General features: G+C 36.5%; 1 protein-coding gene across 1 annotated transcript in view; it reads left to right on the forward strand.

The window, feature by feature from the left end:
• MLIP (muscular LMNA interacting protein) overlaps positions 1 to 10,542 on the forward strand; it is a 203,948-nt gene extending 193,406 nt beyond the window's left edge. Inside the window, exons 13-14 of the mRNA XM_016198059.2 lie at positions 8,585 to 8,638; positions 10,212 to 10,542. Coding sequence (XP_016053545.2) covers positions 8,585 to 8,638; positions 10,212 to 10,244 — 87 coding nt within the window. The 3' untranslated portion in view covers positions 10,245 to 10,542. The remainder of the gene's footprint in view (positions 1 to 8,584; positions 8,639 to 10,211) is intronic.
• The last annotated feature ends 11,501 nt before the right edge of the window (positions 10,543 to 22,043 follow it).

A 22,043-nucleotide genomic window follows, 5' to 3' on the forward strand; every position in this document is an offset into this window, starting at 1 on the left:
CATTGATGTTTCAACTCTCTCTCTCTCTTTCCTTTCCTCTCTCTGAAATCAATTTATGGTCCTACCTTCTTGTTCATTGTTTTTTTTTTTAACCAATATATAATGCCTTTTTGGTCCTTTACCATCTTTGTCCTAAATTCTACTTTAAAGATAAGATTGTTATTCCAGTTTTATTTTGGTTAATATTAGACAGATAAATATTTTCCTCCTTTTATTTTCAACTTTGTATGTCTTCTTGTTAGTGCCTGTGTATCCTGTTGACCATATATTTTCTGATCTTGCTTTTTTTTTAATCTAGAGGGACTGCTCTTAATGTATGAGATTATCTCATTGCATGACCTTAATCTGCCCTATTGTTTTACATTATTATAATTTCTTATCACTCTCTTTTAATTTTGCATCCAGTAGGTATGGTTTTAATTTACTAGTTTAAAATTCATTCATTCTATTTTGCCATTATGACTGCCCCCCACTTAGGGTCCACATTCTTGTTGATATACCCCTATGAATATCTGTAGCCTCTCTAAGGAAGACAAGTCGATTGGTCCCTTCCCTTATCTACCATCATGTTGATTATTCAACTCTAGATTTTTATTTCTGGCATGTTATGATTATAATTTCTTCCTTTTCAATGGTCTTTTATGGATGATGAAGAAGATGATGATGATGATGATTTTAGTGGCAACAACACTCTTACTCAGAGTATTTTATTACTCTACCTTCCTGTATTTCTTGCTGCATCCTACTGTATTTATTTCTCTTACTTGAGTCCTTGATGCAAGAAAGTTTGCAAGTTGGGTCTTTATTTGGCAAATATTCTGAGGCCTTTTATGCCTGAGAATATATTTTGTAGCTTTCACATTTGAATGACATTTTAAATTTATCAAATTCTAGGTGATAAAAATCTTGGACAAATTTGGTAGTATTAAAAGCACTTTTATCCTAAATTTCAAAAGATTCACTCTTTGGAATGGGTAAAACCTAGTAATATAACATAACCAACATAAAGTTTTTCTATGGGCTTTTTAGCAATCAATCAATACCCTACCTATTATATGGTTTGAAGTTTGAATAAAGAAGTACCATGGCTGTTAGGATGTGTTTCTAGTAGGGACCTAGTTTCTAGTAGGGAGTAAAAAACATACAGATTCTCCAGAGGGTAGATCTTAGACTATAGTAGGGCTTAGGAAAGCAAGGCTGTCAGAATGCATCAGGAATGGCTGCAGTCGAAGGCTAAGTTGCAATGGCTGGCAGGATGGTATGGCTGAGGCAGGGTAAGGAAGAGAGACAGGAAACAGTGAGTGTACTGACGGTTTAAAGATGTATAACCCACATGGCGAGAGTTTGGAAGTGCCTGTATTATTCCTGAAATATAGTTTGAAACAATGTTTAGGGGGGTGGGTGATGGAGGAATAGGGTCCATTTCCAGGGAGGCAGGGGTGGCGGGCACCATACCGGAGGCAGCCCCCCAAATACCTGTAGACATACAGTCTTCAACTCATCCGCCTACCAACCATTCACACATTCTCTTCTACTTCTACACCCCTCCCCCAATCATCCTCAAGGATGCTGGGAATATAGTGCTGGGAGAAAATAGAGAGAGGTCTGGTAGGGGCTCTCTGGAGATGGGGGGCATGGGTTAACCCCATCATGATCATGACTGTCCCTCCTCTGAAGACACAATCTTCCTAGTTTTTGTGATGCATCAGTTCATATCTATTGGCACATTTCTTGGTTCTGGGATAGATTTCTTGCAACTTGGGGTAACTGCTTTCAAATTAGGAACAGTTTAAATGGAACTAATACAGGCCAGGAATTAAAACATGTCCAGAGGTTGAGAGTCTTAATATAGAGCTGTTTATTTTCTGTTATATATCATATTGGAATAAAATGTCTAGTGTCCCTGATAGTCTATAGAAAAGAAATAATGGGGAGAAAACAATTCCAACAGCATTGTCTTTTTGTGAAGAAAGTGACATTTGGTTTATGATTGTACTAGAGTTAGTATGATATTGAAAAATGGAAAATGATGTTTTGCCTATAGTACTAAGCAACTAATTGTGTCCTTAAAGGATAGAAGAAAGAAAGAACAACAAATACATTTCCTTGTCAATTCTAATTTCAGTCTCTGGAATTTATTCTGAGGTCTAAAATGGTATTGGAATATAGATTCTGCTACATTTGCATTACAACCTGGGAGCTGTGCAATAAAAAAAGCGAATGGTATAGTTAATCCCCTTGGGGAAGTAGTTTTCTCATTGAGAAAGAAGCAGCTTTAGTTGAAAAATGTGAGTAAACATAGGGATGTGGTGTTTGCTTTTAAAACAGGACAAACACATAGTAGATGGAAAAAAAGAATTCTGTTATACTGTCCATTAGACCGTGGTCTTTGGTGGAGGGAATTTTAACATGTCCCAAGTCTGTGCCGCCTGGAAGGAAGAGGAAAGGCCAAGAATAAAATAGTGCAATTTGAGAATTTTCAGCCATATCTCAAAAGACTTTTTACAAAGATCAGAGCAGAAAATTCTTGTTTTCTTACTGGTATTAGACTAGTTTTAGACTTAGGACTTAGACTGGAATGTAATACTATTACTGATCAGCAGTTAACAGTGAGTTTTCTGTGGGTTTACAAAATGTTTAACATGTACCACATTCCAACGGAGTATATGATAATGCTCAGGGAATACACAAAGGGGTGCTGTGAAATTTAATAGTGTTTATAATTGTAAAGTTCATACAAGGAGCAAGTGTTATAGCTAAGAACCAATAGTAGGGATCCCAGGTAAGATTTTATGTAGGGTTCATTTTTCCCATTGCTATAGGCACTGCTCCTACCTCAGCCATGGCTCAGTGCAGGAGACTCCAAAAAGGAAGGACTTCTTTTTCTAAACAGCATCATTTAACAATCAACCAAATTTTGCTTAAGCATCATAGATGCATTGAATTATCAAAGTGGAAGAAGAACTGGAGCTCATCTAGTTAGGGCCCAGATTTGAAAGATGAGGAAACTGAGGCTCAGAGGTAAAGTGATTTCCCTCACGTCACCTAGGGAGTTAGTGGCATCAACAAAGTCGTAAACCTTTGGGCATCACCAAAAGTAGGTGTTGTACCTCTAACTTCTAAAAATGAATATTTAAGCTATTGATGTTCTGTAATTTAAAAAAAATATTCCAGACTAATGCAGATGAACTCTTTAAGACATATGGATAGGAGTAGCATATTTATGACTGTCGTTAAAAGTAGCTTTTTCGTCAGAGCCCGTATCATGAACTGTCCTCATTCAGGAAAAACTCAGAGCACTGCCCACATTTTGTTCCAAGGCATAGAATCTTCAGTGATGTAATCATTCAACTAGTGTTTGGGGCGCAAAGGCTAAGATATCACGGGCCCTAACCTCAGGCAGCCTGCAATCTTTTTGGTTCATAAGACAAACCCATATTTAACAGCCTTCATTCATTTAATAAGCATTCCCAGTGCTTACTCCTTTCCTTCCTGAGGGGAGCTGATGCATGCAGCCACCTACCGATAGTCCTCCAGCCTCAGTTCTGACATTCTCCTACTCATTTTCCCCATTCGCTCTGAATGTCCTCCCTGTCTCCCACTCAGCCTGTCATTTGTTTTCAGCTACTAACCCCATATGCATTCACGCTCCAGTCCCCTGTATTGCTATTAGGACAGCTATCCTTACATTTCAGCCACTTGGGAAGAGATTCCTTCATCCTTCTAGACTAGGTCAGACTTATCTGTTATGAACATAGCACTCTGAACTTTTGCTTCAGAACACATTATTTTGCACGTTTTTTTAGATAGTCCTGATTTTTATAATTAATACCCATCTCTCTCACTACACTACTCTCCAAGGACAGGGACAATGTGGGTTTGTTCACTGTTATAGCTCTGACATCTAGCAAAGTGCCTGGGACATTTGCAGGTACTTAATAAAAAAGATCTGTGCTGAATTAATTAATTATACAACTCCAGCACCATGTAATTGATTAGGACATTTAGAACATAGTTAATTTCAGTTGTGAATAGATAAATATTTGGAAAGCATCAATTGTGTCAGTTCATACAAAAGTGTCGGTTATGGCCTCACCACTCAACCTGTGGTGGCATTAGCATCAGTTGACAGCCCCTTAGAAATGCAGGCTCTCAGGCACTCTCCAGGCCTACTGTGTCAGAATCTGAGATTTACAAGATTCCCTGGGTGCTTCCTGTGCACTGGTATATATTGTAAATCAGGAATTAAAACCTCCAATGCTTTCTTAGGCCAGATCCCCTAAATGAGTGAAGTAAGCCAGATATATATGTATAAGCACAACAATAGGGGCCTCTGACACTTGGCCTCCTCGTAGAGATGTGGTGGGACTGTGTTGACATGGAGAGCATTAGCTCCATCTAAAAGGGCAGGTGCCCCACAGATCAAGACGATTGCAGGACTAGTGAGACTGCTGAGCAGTTCAAGAGAAAGAAACAAAACTTGCAAGGAGAATCTGTGAACTCAACACAAAATTCAGCAAAAAAAACAACAAAATTCAAATTTTTTAAAGCAGAAGAACTGTGAGGGTCAAAGAGGACACACGCATGTGTGATGGTTCAGAAGTATCTAGTTTGCAAAGTTTCATGTAAATGAGGAGAGTTTTAGGAAGGCAGTAAACAGTTTGTGGTTCGTCACTAATACAGAATTCTTTAATTCTGCAAGTCTGGATACCCTCTTTGTTTTCTCTAACCATTTCATGCATTCTTTCTTTTATTAATTTAACCATTCAATACTCAGGTAGTGTCTGCTCTGTGCTGAGGGGGCCTCATGCCAGGTGCAGAAGACTAAAGGTGAATAACATAATCCACATGCCTTCCCATGGCTTACGTCTCAAAGTGATAACCTTATATTTTGAAAGGTGATATTTTATGTAGGGATTGCTACAGTAATTTGCCATGTCTCTTTTGAGAGATGCTCTTAAGAAGGCTTCACTCTAGCTTAAGTAGTTCACAAATCTAGGTGGGGAGACAAATAGAAGGTACAGCTTATGTAGACAAAGGGAGTAAAGGAGCTTTATATGAGAAAAAAAATCCCAAAGAAGTGAATTCTGAAGAGCATGTGTAGAGGCTTTCCTCAGCTTCATAATTCCCAACAGACATGGAAGCCTACATCATCTTCATGCAGAAGGGAGAGCTGTTTCACAAAAGCTAGAGCTTGGCATTCCATTTCTCAGGTAGATTAAAGACCTAATGAGGTGATTTAACCACATTTTTGCATATTTTCTTTTTTTCTAGGCTTATTTTTGTAGGGTTCCCCTTTCTCTAGTTGAGCAAATTTTATCTGTCTTTGTCAGACAAGTTTGTGTTACCTCTGGAGAAGCAGTGACATTTACAAGAAAGCCCCACCCGGGTAACAAACACTTTCCAAGGCTTTATATTAGTTTGGTGGCAGCTGTGATCAAATGTAACAAAAATCAGCTGAACATTCTATTCAGATACCACTTGTTGATGATCCCACAATGGTGAGTGAGCAAATTAGTGTGTTACACAATATCTGGGTCTGAAGCGTCCATCTAGAAATAAAGCATGTTTTGTCTCATTGCATCTGAGCTTTCCCTTTCATCAATTCTTCTATGTTGAATAATGTTATGATGAAAAAATTAGTAACTTTTCAATTTTATTTTTTTGAGACCAAATACTCATTTGTTCTCCAGAACACTTACCACCAAGTGAACAGGTGTAGAGGACTTTTTGTCCTTCAGCATTCACCTACTTTCTCTACATTTTCTCTCTAGATAGCAAGCCATTCACCTATATAAAATTTTCATGTTTTAGGTTCATCGTTGCTGTTCTGACTGTGAGAAGATTTTCACACCATTTTTATTTTCCTCCCAACTTAACATCTCTAGCCCTTGTGCATTACAAAATCTCTGCATTCAGCAGAGATGTCAATATTCAACATTATTTCTCTCCAACGTTTCCCAATTTTTCTTCCCAATCAACAAAATACCAATGTGTCTACCTTCATTCATCCTAGAGAGTTAGGGGGGCCTAGAGTCATCCGGAAAAAATTGAGTCTATTTTCTTCTCTAAGGCAATGCTTTAATTTAAACCTTTATTCTCTCTCTCTTTCTCTGATTAAATATCTTCCCATTCCCTCCTCCATCCATATTTCACACTTCAGCCACACTGACTTTTTAAAAATGAAGCTCTGATCACACACGCCCCTTTCTTGCTTAGAGTCCTTCAATGGCTTCTCACTGCCTAGAGAATGAAGGCCAGCCTCCTTACCTGACATATAAGATCCATTGTGACGTGTCTCTCGCATGGCCTTTCATAGACCAGCCACTGGTGAAGTGCTTCTTACCTCGGAAAGGGACACTCTTCCCTTTAGCATGTGGCTTTGCCTTCTGCACAATGGTGCACATCACTCCCTTCCCCTGTGCCCCTCTCCTGTCTCCTGAGTACCTTCCCAGTGGCACACTGCCACTTCACACTCGCTGAGAGAGCACAGTCTCTGGACTGTCACCCTGGATTCTAATCATGGCCGTGCCACTTACTAGTTCTGGACCTTCAAAGTTATCCTGCCTCTCAGTTTTAGTTTCCTCCTATGTAAAATAGGCTAAAATTAGTGCTCACCTCACTAGGTTGTTGTAAAAACTAAATAAACAGATTTGTAAAATGAATTTACCATGTAAGAATATAAATAAATTATTATGACTAAGTCCGTTAATAACATCACATTTTATTTAGTGTTTTTGGCCAGCTTGAGGATAATAAAAGGCAAACCTATTGTGACAAAAGATCATAAATAGAAAAAAAAAACATCGCAAAGCCAAATATAAATGATTTGGGGATTATCGATTAATTAGAATCAGTTATTTTCTGTTCTTTTGTTGATTAGGATAATTAACACATAGTTTTTGAAATTCATGATTAAAATGAGTAGATTTAAATGAATAAATACCTATATTGAAAAGAAGGAATAGAATGTAAAAGTAGATATCACATACTCAAATCCTTTTTTAATCTCAATAAGTATTTTTTTGGGAGTGTTCCAATATTTTCAAATTTCAGAATATTTATCCTATCCTATCTTAAGAGACCAGGAGAATGAAAACTTGACATTGTACAAACTCAGATGTTTCATATAATTACTGCACCACTTAGCCTAGGTATGCTAAAAATTCTGATATCTCCAGGACCAATTACTTGAGTCTGAGGTTTGGAGTACACAGGATCTGATCCTAAGCCAGACTTAGGGTCTCAGGGGATCCTAAGGAGAAAATAGTCACTTTCAGCTTATTTCTGGAATGCTATTTAGATTTCTAGTTGGCTCAGGAGTCAGATTATACTTCTATTTAAAGCAATGGTCTCAGGCAGTTAGAAGGACTCCTGATGTTATGCTACCCAGAGGATTTCATAGTTGGGAACAGAGTGTAATGTCTGGGAATTAGTGAAGCTCTAGCTTTAAATAAAGGCAGGCTCCATTCTTAAAAATCTTCCAGAACAGAGGGAAGTCTGAGGAAACATGTGGCAAGACCTCCTTGGCCTCCCCAGCAGCCAGTGTTGGCATCCTCCTGGGGCAAAGGCTAAGTTTCCGGGATCCCCTGAATTGCCCTGGAGGATTGAGAGATAATCACTGTTCCATTGATTTATTGATCAGTTAAGGACTCTATTAAAAGTGAATGTGGGGCAATTATTTCCTGATTTTTCCAGGACAGTAGCAGAAACAGGGAATGTTATTGTCAAGATGGATATTGTGGTTACCCTAAAGTTGGAGTGAGGAGAGATGGTAAAAAAAGAAAAAAAAGAAAGAAAGAAATAGATGTATTACAAATGATTGCTCTCCATGTCTCTTGATGTATGTCCCTCATTCTGTTTCTTTCTCTTATGTATCTATGACTTTCTTCTGTATAATAAGTTTAAGTGTATGGATAGTGCTCAGAAGACACATGCAATCATACAAATTCTTACATAAGCAGAAGAACCTCCTGTCTGTTAAAGTGTCACTATGTTGTAAACCACATTATAATAACATCATCTGGCAAGATTGCAATGATTATGAAGTCCCTGTGTATTGAGATTATTAATGTTTACAATAATGCACAATGCTTTCCATTCCAAATAAGCATGCACATCTATAGATACATCTGCATTTATTGTGGGTCTGAGCATGATTTATTTCTTTTGCTTTGGAAGTTTTCAATTTGAGGCCTGTTGTGAGAGTTGACACATAAATACAACTTTGTTTTCTCTTTATGATACCTGTCAGTGAGTTTTAATAATTCGTTAATTCAATAAACATTTAATAACTGTCTATGCTGTATGACATGCACTGTTAGAGTTTATGTGGGATAGAGAAACAAATAGGATGTGGTCTGATGCTCAAAGTATTCACCATCTGCTAAAGTTTATTCTGTTAAGAATCTCTTCCCTTGTTTTTAATAACAATCAAATTTTAATGTTTACACTTGACAGAATCTACTATGATCTGCAGTAATATACTTACATCATTGTTTAACTATCTACTTAAATGAAATTTAAATGTTTATTTCTTCTTACTTCTACCTCTCATCACATCCTGGGCACCTTTTCTGTGAAGCTGAGTCATCCAATGGTGGCTATTCCTGAACATGAGACCCTTGATTCCAAAGAGGTAAATGTAAGATACAGTTGGAGGTCTAGTTATCCATATCTGTGTAATATTAGGTTGTAGGAATATACCAATCTCATTTTTTAAAGAAATTGATAAAATTGTGGGGTTTTTTAAAAGAAAGAATTAACTGGCCCATTTTGTGTTGTTCAGTAGAGTCTGATAGTTAAATAAGTAAAATTTTGCTGCTTCTCAATGTGGAAGGTGGTACTAGAGGTTCCCTGTGTGTAGCACCTTGGTCACAAACTCACTCCTCCTATCCTGACTTTTTGTATTTGTGATTTCCTCTTTGGATTCATTGTTAAAACAATGTTGTCTTCTCTTTCTAGAGGGTCAGTAGATGTCCCAGAATACTTATGGTGTATCTTCTGAGTCAGAGATCTCAGTATCTCATGGTATCTCAAGTTTCCAGAGCCCCAAGTGAATTTTGCATATGACAAATATCATACAGACAAATGCACACCAGCTCAAACATAGCCTCTAAATTTCATGTAAATGGTTAGCCACTTTCAAACTTGGAGGTGAAAGACAAAAAAATACATTTTTAAAAACTTCTAATTTTTAATGAAAAAAATTTCCATAAATTAAAAAAAAATTTGTGTTAATCAAGAGCAAGAATAATTGAACAATGTTTTCTTCTTCTACATCAGGCAAAGTGGCAAATGTAAAAAAAAAAGTGATTTTTTTTTTTTTTTTTTTTTTTTAAAGAACTCATCTTTAAGAAAGAAATAAGTGAGCTCACTCATTCATTTCAGATACCCTCACAAATGAGCTCTGCTAAATTTTGCAGCCTCCAGTTTTAGGGGGAGAAGCATAGTACAAAAGAAGTAGGAATAATAAAATTCCAAATAAAATCTGAATATTTTCCCCAAAGTATCTTTTCTACAATTTCAGGCATATCATTCACTTTTCATAAGCTGACATCCCAATTTCTGCAAATTTTAGAAGCTTTATCATACAAGACCAATGTGCCTCTCTATTATAACATTAGTCATTAAAATATAAAAGGTGTGTTAAGAATAGATGTGATTTTTATATCCTTGGCCACATCTCTGATTTTTAAAATGTAGGATTAGCCGGCTGGTCTGACTCAGTGGTTGGGCATCGACCTCTGTGCCAAGAGGTCACTGGTTTGATTCCCGGTCAGGGCACACACCTGGGTTGAGGCCTCGGTCCCCAGAAGGGGTCATGCCGGAGGCAGCCAACTGATGTTTCTCTCTCATTGATGTTTCTATCTCTCTATCCCTCTCCCTTCCTCTCTCTCTAAAATAAATAAAAATATTTACAAAATTAAAAAAAATAATAGAATTATTGATTCAATGAGTATAAACATATGTAAGACTTTCGATACATATAGCCAAATTGTATTCCTGAAAAACTTTAGCAATTAATCCTACCAGGAGCCTGTTGTGATACTTGTTTCCATGTACACTTGCTGCATTGAGAATTATTATAATTGCCCATTTATTGAGAGCTTAATATATGTTAAAATGTATTATGCACTTTATATGCATTATTTTAGTTAATCTTCACAAAACATTGTAAGTTAAGTATTATTATTATTCCCATCTTACAGATGAGGAAACTGAGGCTGAGGGAAGTCAGCTAAAGCCAAATAGCTGGAAAGTGTCTGCATAATCAGGAATCCAGATCTGACTGCCTGAAGCCTGTGCTCTTAAGCCCTCTACTGAACCCTATCTGGCTATCTTCAGCTAAATTTCTATCTGTATTATCTAACTCTGTCTCCCTTTTAAAATATTTAAAAATATTTGCAATATAAAACGATAAATTATCTTTTGTCTTAATTTGCATTTTAAAAATTCTGTATTTTCTGTCTATTTTGCTTTTTCACTAAGTTATACATTTATCTACTGGTATGGCAATATTTTTCTTATTGCATTGTAAACCCCCTTTATATATTAAAGATATTACCTCTTTGTCAAATGTGCTAGCTAGCCCTTTCAGTGTGATGGTTGCAAGTTGTATAAGAGTGAGAAGTCAGACAACTGTATATGTCTAAAAGGAGGAGAATGGTTGAATAAATTTTGTACATTCCAGGTGAATGTATAAAAAATAACAATCAAATGTTCTCTTTCTTTCAAACAACGATTTTGGCTCAAGTTTACGTAGACTATACCTGTACAATAAGAATGTTTCCATACAATGATAGAAAATCAGTTGGTTGATTAAACAAAAGCATCCAGATGTGATAATAAATACTGAATTAAGAACTTCTGAATGATAGGCAATGTTGAAAGACTGTGTTGTGAGAACAAGAGGGTAGAGGTAGTATTGTAATATTTGTGTCTTCTGCACCAATTATCATAACCCTAGAGACAAAACTTAAAATTAAGCTAGTAAGTAAGATTGTCAAAAAATGATTTCAGCCTCATATTTGGAATATATGAAAAACACCATAAAAGAAAGTAGAGTTTGAAGTTTAGCAGTTGTGAAAGACAGTAAGCTAGACAGTATTAAAAGAGATGTAAATGACTAAGCAAAAGGACATTTTATGTTTCTAATGTTCTGTGTTTTACTTTTTAGTAACATTGGCATGTTTTAGAACAATTTAATAAATTTTACAGTTCCTTATGCTATGTGGTCAGACTGTAATATCGATGACTGTTTTTCCCCCCAACCTCACTTTGTTATTTAAATACCTGAAAGCATCAATCAAGAAAATTATCTGTTTTTATATAGCAATTCTGGTCTTATGCCTATCTGGCCTAAGGAGTAAGGCATTCCAGTTACCAACCCCATACAATAAACATTGTGGAAGAATCCTACATCCTATCTCAAAATTCACCTCTTAGTTTTCTCCCATTTTCTAAAGACAGCAATCTGTCTTTCTTACCGCCAGACTCAAATTTCTTCTATTTTATTACGCTGTTTGTAGTTTCCAGTTTTCTAAAGTTAGCTCAGCAATTCATTTGAAACAAACAGACCTCAGATTTACCTGACTTGACTTGTTTATGTTTCACATAAGTCACATGGTTTATAAAGTACATAGAAAAAGAGCTAACAAAACAATTCCACTTATCGTTTAGCTCAGTGGTTGTCAACTCTGGCTGAGCAGTGGAATCTTCTTTGCAAAAGCCCCAGGAGCAGGGTTCTGCTTCAGGCAAATTGAATCAAGAAGCTCTGGGGACAGACGAAGACATTGATCGCTGTGTTTTCAAATCTTGGTGATGCATACGTGCAACAAGAGTTGAGATCCTCAAATTCTTGCTTCTTCATTGGCAGTTAAGGGAAGCCAGTCAAATCAGTAATTCAATCATGGAAAGAAAAACTTGAAAATAAAAGCAGAAGAATTATTTTAAAAATTAGTTTCAGGGAATGCTTTGAATTAATAAAAACTTGGACCACATATTCCTGTCTGTCATCAACACTTAACATGTACTTTAACTCGTGTATATTGATTTTGAGAGATCTGTTCTATGTTGAGATTCACTATAATTTCTTTAGTCAAACCTAATACTTTGGCTCTGTTTTTTTTGTATTCTGCACATGTTTGGAAAGTACTTTGGTTAAGGCTGGGCATAGCATTTGGTGCAAGCTGAGTCTGGGGGTTAGTAAATTCCAAAGAATGTTTTATTTAGCATCTTATGTGGCACTTAAAAAAATACTTGGTCATTGATGAACCCTCATACAAGCAGGTGAGATCCCAGAATAATTCATTTGTGGTCAGCTGGCTGATCAATTTTCGAAGAAAGTCACTTTCATAGATTTCAATTATTCACACCAGTGGGCCATCTCCAAGAAGATATATAGCTAACACCATCTAATTTTGAGCGAGTCCCTGCCTGAGATAAATGATTTTTGAGCAGAGTTACTCAGAAGAAAATAAACTCTAGTAGCAATAATTATTTCTGATTGTATTCATCATGTCTTGTGAATTCAGCAACTCTTTGATCCACAACCACTCTAACACCCACTCCTCTTTCTACAGGTTTAATTGTGAAAGTCATACTGGGGAAGGAGATATAAACAGACCCGACATTTTCACATCACCTGCCACATGAGGCCCTAGGACTATTTTATTTTTAACTTAAGGGTCAATTGATTTCCAAAATCATGATTAGATGCATTTGATTCTGACCTTTCAGATTTACTTTTTATTAACACCACTTGAAAGCTAATCATTTACTAGCTACCCATAAAACACACACCTGGCAAATTCTTCTCCTGTTTTCTTATTCCTTCTCTTTGCAAAATTTCATCAACATTTAAGGGTTGGCAAGACCATAATTCTGATAGAAAGGTGACTATAAATGATTTGCTGCCTTGATGTGTCTAAGCTTTTTAATGTGCTCATTTCATTTTGAATTCCAACTGATGTCTCAAGTTCTAATCTAATGGGATAAGTGTTTCATTCCTCTATCTTTATTCTCCAGATAACAGCATAGAAAAGAGAAAATAAGTGACTTATTCATGGAAGCCAGTCTCATATTGTGGTTTGATTCAAGGTTAAAATTGAAATTATCAAGAAGAATGAGCTCACTCTATTCCCTTTAGGCAATTGCCCTAAATATTATTTTTCAAAATCAAGCTTTGATAAATCTCAGATTTCAAGAATTCAAGGTTGTAATCTCAGGCAAGACCTTGGAATATGGATATTACTAACTGCTAATTAAAAGAATATTCATATGCTTTGGTAGACAACTGGCCAGAGGCACCTAATATGAGCACCTGAATGGATAGCACTGTGCCAAGATATGTCGGTAGGCAAGGAGATAACAGAGGGAAGCACAGCCCTACCCCCAGATTTGGCAGCAGTGACCCAGTCAAAATGACTTTCCTGTGTCATAGGTCCCAGCCTGTGTTAGGGAAATACAATTTTTTTAAAACTCTACCACCCAGAAGTCCTCTTCACAAAAGCAGTAGAGAAAGAAAACAATTTTATTGTTGAATAAGCATTAAACCAGAATGTGCTGTGCATCACAGGTAATCATTAAGAAATTGCAAAATCAGGGAGAAATCTCACAATTTGTATAGTATATATAGGCATATGTACATGTTCTCAAGATAAATAATAGTTCAATTCATCCTCAAGTAAGGGGACTTAACAGTACCATTTATTTCACATAGCTTATCTTTATCACCTGATAAATGGGGTGACCATCTGTGTCAATTGATTGACTGTACACAAAAGAAAAATAAACTTTCATATCTTTATGACAGGAGGTAGTTTTACAGCTTGGAGTCAGGTTAGGCTCTTACCCTCTCTCAGAAACTAGGAGATAGGGGTGCTATTCCACTTGGATGTTTACTTGGTTCTCAATTCCTTGAGACATACTTTCCTGGGTCTTAAAGCTGCCACAATGCCCCTCTAATTTTCAAAAGGACTTATATGCATTTTAAAGAATGGAGAATGTGCTCACAGTGACAGGTTTTCCAAAGTAAATGCTCTAAGGACAAAGAATGGAACATCTCTTCCCTTATTTTCAATGGGAGAATTAAGCCTCTTAATTTTCATTTCTATTTGTCCTTAGACCTGGTTGACAAGCGGCAGAACTGAAATCTGAGAGTCTTACTCTGAAGTAGCCAATAAAAAGAAAGAAGCCTCACTTATTTTTCCCCCTAGAGGCTTAGTTGAATCTACTGTAGGAGAGGTGGAGGGTTCCCAATTTTGGCGTCTCATCTTTAAAGTGTAGATTGATGTTGGGTTTTGTGGTATAGTGAGTCATGGCAAAGCTGAGCAAAAGTCAGGAGCTGGAATGACTTACATTCCTCTGGGTGCTAGTTTTTCAAGATAAACAAACAATATAAGATCTATGCTAATAACGGTTTGGAGCTCAAGTCATCCAGATACTAAATGTTTTTGACCCCAGATTCAATGTTGTGCTCTTTAGAGTCCATTACACCTGCCTTCTCTATCTATCATGCTGTTTTTATAGGACCTTAATTATTGAATGCTTTATAGCTTCTGGCTTATGGACAGCACATTCTAGTGCTAGATCTTGTGTATTTACACTGAAGTTAGTGGTTATGTAAATGTTCAAAATACATTTAAAATCTTTCAGAAAAAATAAATATGTAGCAATTAATAATATTATGATATACATTTTTCTGGAAGTTGCTTTTTGATATGCATGCATAAATGAAGTCTGGTTCCATATTTACAAGAACACATATGTAGGTCATTTTATTTTTATTTGGCAGATAAGAGTATGCATAGAAAGTTTTGTATTAAAAGGGGATGAAAAATCAATGTACATAGCACACTTTCAAATAAAAATATGCTTTCTGTAACATTGGCTTAAAGTTTCACAACACTATATAACTCTAAATAACTCTAAATAAAAATATTTTTGGAATTTGGCTCCCCTCAAAATAATGATTTTTCTAAATGTCTTGAGTTTTTCTTTATTTTTTTTATAGCAAAAAAAAGGTGTGTTGTTCAACTGGCAATATAATAAAATACTGAGCCTTAACTGACAGGATGCTAGTCTGAAAATAAGAATTTATTTATTTATTTTATTAATGATTTTTATCTTCCTTAAGTGTCAACTTTTGTTTTTCTCAAGTCGTTTAGCTCTTTACCTATATTAAGATTTGGCAAAGGAAAGTAAAAGTTCACCTAATGTCTAAAACCGTGACTCTGCCTGTCATAGGATAACGCATCATTGCGAACAGCTGCCGGCCTGCGCTGCCAGGCCTTGCTCTGCTCCGCCGGTGGGCTCTGGGTGGCTGAGACACAAAGCTGAGTTTGCCAGCGTGATGTCAGAGGATGCACTGCCTACTCATCCTCACTCTGATTTAATTATTCATATAGTTATAAAATCTTATATCTAAAAGAGAATTTAGAAGGCATTTAATCCAGTATTTTATTTAATGTTACAATCCTGTCTACAAGCATTTCCTTATAGATCTTCTGTTTAAACTCTTCTGCTGATGAATCAGCCGTGATATATGGCTTAAGCATGGCTAAGACAAACAAGTGACTGTAAGAACAACAAAAACAAATAGAAAACATCGAAAGACTAGGGTTTAATTTCAAATACTGTGGCCTCGAGCAGGATATTTAATCTTTTTCAGCCTCGATTTAATTCTCTGTAAAGTGAGATCAAAGGATTATGGTGAAGATCTGCATTAATGCATATAAAGTGCTCAGCATATAAAATACATGGCACTTAATGTTAGCCGAGTCATGATGATTTCTTTAAATCTCTTGTAATGCTAGCTACTGAATGCTGCTACTTTCAGGAAAATCTAAATAAATGGTAATGTTTATTTGTTAAAAAGTTAGTCATTTCCTCCTTTCATTCTAAAGCTTCAGAGAATCCCAGGTGGTGAAAGTTACAACTCACTTGTGTCGTGACTGAATTGATTTTCTTTGGCCAGAACAAATCAGTGCAGTGATGGAGCTACCCTTTGTTTTAGTAGCTCTTCCTCTAACTCCTTCTTCCTAGTCTCCCTCAATGACACAGAACGTGTCCATGTTTCACAATCCTATGTAGCCCCTTGGCCATGCCAAGGTCAGGTTTCCTATCTGCTTTGCTTACCCCTTTCATATAGCTCATGTTCTTCTCTAGAGCTCTAAAGCCTGGCTCTCTCCACCCACTGCTTCTTCACACTGTGATTCAGCCCAAGGCAAAGCAGGGAGAGTTGCCTCCAGAACAGCAACTGACCTCTCTCAGTCTCCACCAGCCGTTTAGGAATGGTCCTTTGTCAGCCATGAGTTGATACCTGGAACAGAGTTAAGGTCATTTCCTCACATTGGTGTCATTCTATTACATTCTAGAAGAATAATGTTTTAAAACTAAATTTCTCTTTTGGCCTCATGTCTGATGCTTTATTTTATATTTTTGTCTTGTATTATATGATCTGCTAATACCTATCTCCATTCAGTTACATTTATCTGTTCCAGACAGTCAAGCTCTATCAAATAAAAACACATAGAGATTGGATGGATAAATGAATTATTAGAATCATTTCCCTACTACATAACTACATTATAAAGCCAATTGAATCAATACATGAAAAAAAAGGCAAGAGGTTCATTCCCTGTCTCTGTCTTTTATAATGTTCCATTTTGCAAAAGCTGGGACTTAATTCAATCACTTTGGCCCCTTGTCTAAGAGTTTGCATATAAGGGAGATAGGGAGGACAGCAGCCAAGTGATGGAAAGGTGAGGGGTGTGGGTGGGATGTGGCAGTGCTGTTCCTTTTAGCTGCAGGGCCCTTCAAAGCTGTCATAACCCTCTGCAGGAAGCCAGAACTGCTCTGATGAGCTCTCAAGAGATCAGGTCTGATGGGAAGCTAAGCTGCATGTCTTTATTATGCCATTAATTGGCATAGAAAACAGCTACCGAGGGAAGGATATAAACAAAATTTTTCTACTGTAAATCATTTTTTAAAATATGAGATGCTATGTCCGAATGTTAATTTATGTTTAAATTTTGGAGGGTATGTTTTTAAAAAGAATTATTTATCTCTATCATCTGACTACTATTTTCTCTTGCTTTTCAGCAATGAAGTTGGAGCAGAAGCTAGGAACCCAGGCTGTGCTAAAGACTTTTGGAATGCTAATGCTAATCATTTACTAGATTTAACTTTTATGTTTTTTCAGTATTAGTGTTCCCTTTAGCAGTGCAGCAGTGGAACTAAAAAAGAGTTTCTTGCAAGCATGTAACATCTCAGTACTCAATAACACTCAGCAAGGAGGGATTTACTGCAGCTTCTTGCAACACTATTAGCCTTTAATGCCTTCTATTAAGCTGACAGCAATACTAAGGTGCCCCTGTATTTAGCAGCAAAATAAAGAAATGTGGGTTTTAAACCGAAGAATGGTTGTGACTGTTTTTCAACATTAGTTTTATTTAACACATACATTACTTACTGAATCAGAGTTTATTTCCCTTTACGTCATTTTATTTTTTACATGTAAAAAAAGAAGAACAACTTTTTAAAAAATGAGTCGCTGCCTTTTCCCCCAAGAAGTTAATATTGAGGGGTTCATTGGGGAGATCCTGGGCATGAAGAAGTTGATATTTTGCATAACACACACTGCTTTCCTGTTTTGTTGGGGTTCTGTGCTGCCAGGACAGGCTATGTGTTGGGGGCCGGCCAGTGATGTTGAGCATCATTGCATTGTTGTAATGTCTCCAACATTGCCACACAATTCTCATGAAGGGTATTTCAAAGTCAGTCTGTACTCAAAATCTTGGGAGCAGCAAAGACCACAGAGCCAACCCACACTGTGATGACAGTCCTGAGAGCCCACCGTCCAGCACACCTGATCCCATATACTGTTCAGTTTTTCCCCAGTCATCACCCCAGTAGTCTGCCCTCGCCTTCTGTAAGTAGCTTCCTTCTACAGTCTCTGCCCAGCCTGGAAGCCTAGGACAAGGCACACTAAGGAAGAATCTATTGCGGCTCTCACATTGAGCTCCTGGTAGTAGAGGAGCCTCAGTGATGGCTGATTCATTTACTCTTTGCACATAACCCATGTTCCCTTAAAGACAGATCTGAGCCATAGCTCCCCGAGACCACTGCTCCATCACCCTCTCATCCCACTCAGGCCAGAGCAGAGGGAGTTGCCTACGGAGGAATGACTGGCCTCCTGCGCTCCCTACCTATCGCTTTGGAGTGTTTCATTGTCATTCGTCAGTTCACACCTGGAAACATAAAATCCTCATCATCTCCTCAATTAGTGGGTGAAGAGCAGTGGAGCCTTAGTAAAGTTCTCTGCTCATCTCTCTTCCAGATAGAAACTTCTTCACCAACCTGCTAAATTGTGTGAACCATCACTGCAGATTATTGATAATAATTTCTAGTATTTCCTGTGCTCTTATCATGTGCCAGGTACCACACCAAGTGCTTCACGTGAATTTGCTTTAACCTTCACAATGAGCCTGTGAATATTATTACTCATATTTCACGTTTGCAAGAACAGCCTCCAAAAGATTAAATCAAGCTAGTAAGTGGTACAGGCAGAATTCAGATCCAATCAGATTCCAAGTCCAAGCCTTTTATTCAATCATTTGTCCATTCATTCGTTCATTTTATTTTTATTTTTATTTTGTTTTACCTTGGTAAAGAATGTTGAGTTGATCACACTCCTCAGCTCATAGCAGATTGCTGTTATAAGTTTGGGCAAGGCTCCTCTCCTGTATGGTTTGATTAGATGGTTGATTGGATGATATTTTATAACAATTTCTATCTTCCCTTCCTCTGCTCTAGGTACACATTCTTATGTGCTTAATATATATTTTACTTATATATGTTTTGAAGATATGAATTGTTTTTGTCTGCACATATTTAATACATGTAAATGGCATTATTGTTTATGTTTCATTTTTTTCACTCAGCACTATGATTTTTAAGGTCTATCCACATTGCTCTGCAAATGTCTAGTGGAGTGTTTCCTCACAGCTACATGGTGTGCCCTCATCACATTTCACCAACCCATTGGCCCCAGGGGTGGTGTCTCAGGTTGCTTCTGTCTACCAGGAATAGTTGTAATATACATCCTTGTATCTGCTCCCATGTGGAACTGGGTGAGAATTTCTTTGGAATATATACTCTGGATTGTTTAATCATAAATATGCATGTATTTAATTTGATTACTTCTCTCTAGAATGTATTTCTAGAATTTGTTTCTACCAGCAATGCATTAGACCCTTTTATCCCCATGTTCCTCTTCACCTTTGAAGGTCTGAACGTTAAAACACTAGGCTAGGCTATGTTATCATTAAAGGCAACTTTTGAGATGGGAAGTTTGCTTGAACATGATGTCCTAGGCCCACTAAGTTTTCCAATTCTTGGAGACTTTCATATCCTTTGACTAATTACAGTTGTCAGGTATTATTTTCTTCATTTCGTTGATGAAAAACTTGAAACTGAAGGGTTATTTGACTGAGAGTACAAAGGTAGTGAATTATAAAGCTAATATAAAATCTTTTGATTTTCCTATTAAGTTATTTCTAGCAAAACAAACTACATCTCAATGTCATAGCTGAACCTATTTGTTCAGTTTCTCAGCAAAGATCCTAGTCTTAAGAGCATGATTACAGGATGGGCTACTGTTCATTGTGAGGAAAACATGGAGAATTGGCTGCTTTTTGGGTTGGTCGGTACTAGCACTCAGTGACCTGAGGAGCTTAGCAACACAACTGATGTTTGTGAGGAGAAAGGGGGTGGGAACATTTAATATGGAATAGACAGATTTTGAGGCTATGTCTTTCGTTGGATTCCCTGAGACGCAGATTCTGAAACAAAAGAGATGATCGCAAAGAACACTGCTGGGGAAGTGAGGAAGTGGGAGTTAGGGAAGGAACCAATAAAGAATCCATCATAAAGCCAGCTCCAGTAATGGGCAACCAGAGCTCATCCCATTGGGAAGTTCTAGGACACAGGGTTGAACATATCTCAGAGTTGATTTCACTTAGAGGAAAAGAAACTGGGGTAGTTATTCTAAAGCTTGACTGTCAACATTCAAGTAGCTCAAGTAACTGGTAGTAACTCTTTTACTTTTTCTCTCTGAAGCCTTTTTTTTTTTTTAACTTTTTTTATGACTACCCAATAGGACCCATATTTCCTTGTGAAATTTTAATTTGGGAAAAATGGAATTTGGTTGAGTATTGTTCTTTATAGCCCCTTAAGTGAAGGGCAGGAAGCTAGAGTTAATTGAAAGCTTTAATAATAAGGCACTGTTCTCAGAATTTCACTTATTGGACAAGCAGAAGATTCTGTAATTAGTAATGGGAACAAACATGCTTCTTTAACTAGACTGCCATGGATTTCCATGTTTGAAACAACCTTTATCTATTAGAAATTAAATCAACAGTGTGAGAGGATAACTTAGTTTGGAAGAAAGAATGACTGTTTTGTTTAGAGCAAATCTAGAAGCCTTAAAATAATCAAATAGTAATTAGGATATATTACTGAATTTGTTTCAAATATATATTACATTTTCAGGACTTTCCACATATTTCTGTGGTATGCTGTAACATTAAACATTATGTTCCCCTCATGTTTTAGTACATATTATTCTCAATTTATTTGACTAGAATTCAATTTTTCTTTATTTGTATTTTAATGAACCCATTTTAATTTCTTTTAGTGGATTTTTAAAAATTGTTTTTTGCATCACTTAAGTACCTGAGTCCAGATTTTTCTTAACTAAAAACTTTGGGAATAAGTTAAAAAAATGAAACTGTACAATAGACATTGGTTTCATCTATAAACCAATGAAAATGCATGTGAAATAAATCACTTGAAAGTTACATTTAGCTTAGAGCAGGACAGTTTTATATTATTAGAGTGTGTTATAAATAATGTAAAAACAAAACCAAACAAATAGACTAAATTACAAAACAAAAAAAAAGTGTCTATGAGTGGTGACTCAGAAATACTGAACAGAATCTCCAAAATAAAAATAGTGGAAGATTCAACTACAAAGGAGAAAGACACCACTGTGCAATATTTAACCAATAGCATTCTTCATGAAAGTACTAATAAAGAAGCAAACATTGGTCTATAATGGGAACAGGACTGCAAAATATTTCCCACAAGGCTTAGGAGGCATTTTCAAAGAAATCTGAGTTGAATTAAGTCACTCAAGGCAATAGGAATTCTAGTGATTTTGCCAACTCTTGGGTCACAGGTTTTTGGTTTTTTTTTTTTTTGATCAACAATACTTTAGGTAAAAATTTTAGAAATTAACAACAGCAGCATACATTTTTTGTTTTTTTCTCATGAACAGATAAATATATGGGGAAAAATTTTCCTTGAGTCATTTAAAAATAGAAAAAGGAGATTTAAAAAAAAAACATTTTTAGGTTTTTAAAAAAAATTGATCTTAGAATAAAGGAGAGAGAGAGAAACATTGATGTGAGGGAGAAAAATTAATAGACTGCCTCCTGCTCGTGTCCCAACTGGGGATCAAACCCACTACCACTTGGTGTGCGGGAGGATGCTGCAACCAACTGAGCAACACCACCCAGGGCAGAAGTAGATTTTGAACAATATGTGGTAGGCCATGCTCTGGATTAAAAAAATGTTCAACACTTATAAAAATTTAGATAGGTCCAACAGAATTTGGGAAAGTATACCACCAAGAACTCAAGCTTTTGTTAATTATTATAATCTAGGCTAGTAATCCTAGAAAGAAAATTTCTTTCCCAGCATTTTGTTTTTGCACGAAACTAATGACATCTTCCAAAGAGGAAGAAAATTAAAATATGTATGTTTTCCTTTGAGTTTCCAATCTTATTGCTAATCACAAATTTTACTTGCAGAAAAAGAGTCAGATCTCTAAATAGAAATGTATTGAACTGCTACAGTGATTTTTGTTCAGGAACTTTCCCTGAAGCAGGATGAACAGAGTTTCAGAGTATCACAGGTTTAGTGTTTCTACAAATAAAAGTTGAAAAATCACAGTTCTATCTGGTTTCTATCTTTTC

The sequence above is a fragment of the Miniopterus natalensis genome, chromosome 5 (genome assembly GCF_054644295.1).
Source record: "Miniopterus natalensis isolate mMinNat1 chromosome 5, mMinNat1.hap1, whole genome shotgun sequence".
Taxonomy (NCBI): Eukaryota; Metazoa; Chordata; class Mammalia; order Chiroptera; family Miniopteridae; genus Miniopterus; species Miniopterus natalensis.